Raw genomic sequence first — 2,731 nt, forward strand, 5'->3', positions numbered from 1 at the left:
GTCGGAAGTTCGTCAGAATGACGTTTCTCGGTATCCGTCAGAAAGTCGTCGGAAGGTCTGACGAAATTCCGACGGATACTTTTTTTCTGACAAAATGATACCGACGAATTGGTTCGTCAGAAATTCGTCGGAATCGGTCTATTCCGACGAATTTCTGACGATTTCGGCCATCAGAATCTCCCTGTTTTCGTTGTAGTGACTCTGTTTGTATTCAAAGTTAGTGTCGGTAGTGTTTCCTATTTGGACAGTAACAAAAACGAGTCACTGGTCCGTGTTCTGAGTAGTTTAGCATTATCGAGACTAGTGGCTAGAAAAGAGGGTAGGGTCAAAGATCAAGAAAGTTTTGTACAGACAAGAAACAGTACAAAAGACACTTGGCACGTAAAGAAAGGTAGAACACTGATTGATACATATACGCCTTTCTGGTTAGAGAGAACACTGATATGTATATGTGCAACGTGTGTAACGTGTGTTGTGTCCGAAATAGTTGAAAAAGAATATCTGTTTTTATCTATTTAATAGAGTAATCAAGTGTACTATCATCATTCACATAACAACTTCTCCAAAGAGACATAGAGATGCCGATTAGCCAGAGAGTTCTGAAGCAGGTTGCAGCCTTTCCGGTTGTCTTAGCCATCGTTTGCTATTTCCTCTGGCCATCAATCATCGCGCCGGACCACCTAAAGGGCTCGAAGGACATCCTCCAAGTGGCTAAGACCATTCCTCTCCCTGGTGATGGACCAGAGAGCTTAGAATTTGATTCACAAGGTGAAGGCCCTTACGTTGGTGTCACTGACGGTCGCATCCTCAAATGGCGCGGTGAAAAGCTAGGCTGGGTCGAGTTCGCCTACTCCTCTCCTCACAGGTTCAATCCTAACAAAAAAATGCTAACCTTCCTATGTTTTCATAGTTATATTTATACGTTTAATAGAGTTTGATGAATGGTTAAAAAAATCATTAGGTAGTAATTAAACGTTTTATAGGGGATTAGTTGTACTTGTATAGATGGGACGCCTATAGGCTATCTAAGCCGATTTTGAAAAGTAGTTCTTAAAAATCGTTTCGCTTAAGGCTGATTTATTTATGACAGATTTATTAGAACATTGATTCACATTAACCTTGCTAATGAATCTGAACTCCTCCCCTTTTTTTGGTGAGTGAAGAGATAACTGTTCAAGGCATAAAGTAGTTCCAAGTTGTGGGAGACCATTGGGACTTAGCTTCCATAAGAAAACAGGAGATCTGTACTTTTGTGATGGTTACTTTGGAGTCATGAAGGTCGGACCAGAGGGAGGCTTGGCCGAGTTAGTTGTTGATGAAGCCGAAGGTCGCAAAGTCATGTTTGCGAACCAAATGGATATAGACCAAGAGGAAGAAGTCTTCTACTTCAATGATAGCAGCGACAAATACCACTTCGAGTAATTAAAATTACATCTTCGTTAATTTAAATTCACGGTCTTAATATTTTTTTTATCTGGTTGGTAACATTAAGCAAAACGTGGAAAATGAAAACATAAATAAATTGAATAATAAATAATCTATGGAATAGATTAATAGAATGTTACATAGCTAATAAATCTAAAAAATGATCGTATACTATATCAAACAAACATATATACTTGTAAGTTGTAACCAACCTGTGTATGTGTTATGTTTGTTTTGTCGGACAGGCAAGTGTTCTACGTCTATATGTCAGGGGAGAAGACAGGAAGAGTAATTAGATACGATATGAAGAAGAAAGAGGCCACAGTTATAATGGACAAACTTCATTTGCCTAATGGTTTAGCTATAAGCAAGGACGGATCCTTTGTACTCACCTGCGAAAGTGGTACAAATACTATCCATAGAATATGGGTCAAGGGTCCTAAAGCCGGGACCAACGAGGTTTTCGCCAAGATTCCGGGTCCTATGGACAATATCCGACGCACGCCTACGGGGGATTTTTGGGTCGCATTGCATTCCAAAGACAGTTTGTTCACTCGTGTGTTTGTGAGTCACTCTTTGGTCGGAAAGTTTTTCATCAAGACGCTAAAGGTGGAGACTGTGGTTCATCTCATTAATGGAGGGAAACCTCATGGAATTGTTGTGAAACTCTCTGGAGAGACAGGAGAGATTCTTGAGATACTTGAGGACAGTGAAGGGAAGACGATGAAGTATGTTAGTGAAGCTTACGAGAGAGAAGATGGCAACTTATGGTTTGGGTCTGTGTATTGGCCGGCCGTTTGGGTGCTTGATAAATCTGTTTACGCTCTCAAATGAGTTAGCAAATGCAAACAAAAAAGTAATAATTTGGTCGTATGATCTTCTTTTTTCTAACTTGTTAGAAGACATGCATCTTCGTTTGTATCTTCTTGTTGTTGTGTGAATGGACTTTGATTCTGCGAAATTTTGGTTCAGTTGAGTAATTCAATGTAGTTTTGTGGTAAAGCGAAAATTGTGTTTGTGGTAAAATGATTTATGATGTACATCTAGTTAAGGTTCTAGGTTAATTTTTCCGTTTTGCTAGCATCCCATAATTAAGCACTACTCTACTTGAACTGGTTTCTGATCTGAAATTTGATTTGATTAACCTGCTCAATGTGAATTAGTACTAGAGTTAAGCTCTCTTGCCACTTTTTAATTTAATGCACCACCAAAAGTGATCAAAAAAAAGTTCTGCTAAATGCTAAAGCCTATCTCGTATTTTTTTTTTAAATTACATAATACATTCAAAAGAGTTAGTTATTAATCT

At 38.7% G+C, this 2,731-nt stretch overlaps 1 protein-coding gene across 1 annotated transcript; it reads left to right on the top strand.

The window, feature by feature from the left end:
* The first annotated feature begins 498 nt into the window (after positions 1-498).
* On the top strand, positions 499-2,396 carry LOC106320261 (protein STRICTOSIDINE SYNTHASE-LIKE 8-like). Its single transcript, XM_013758628.1, has 3 exons — positions 499-865; positions 1,164-1,418; positions 1,671-2,396. Exons 1-3 carry the CDS (start codon positions 579-581, stop codon positions 2,257-2,259), a joined length of 1,131 nt encoding a protein of 376 aa, XP_013614082.1. The 5' UTR covers positions 499-578; the 3' UTR covers positions 2,260-2,396.
* Positions 2,397-2,731: the final 335 nt, after the last annotated feature.

This window comes from Brassica oleracea, unplaced genomic scaffold, assembly GCF_000695525.1.
Source record: "Brassica oleracea var. oleracea cultivar TO1000 unplaced genomic scaffold, BOL UnpScaffold00866, whole genome shotgun sequence".
Taxonomy (NCBI): domain Eukaryota; kingdom Viridiplantae; phylum Streptophyta; class Magnoliopsida; order Brassicales; family Brassicaceae; genus Brassica; species Brassica oleracea.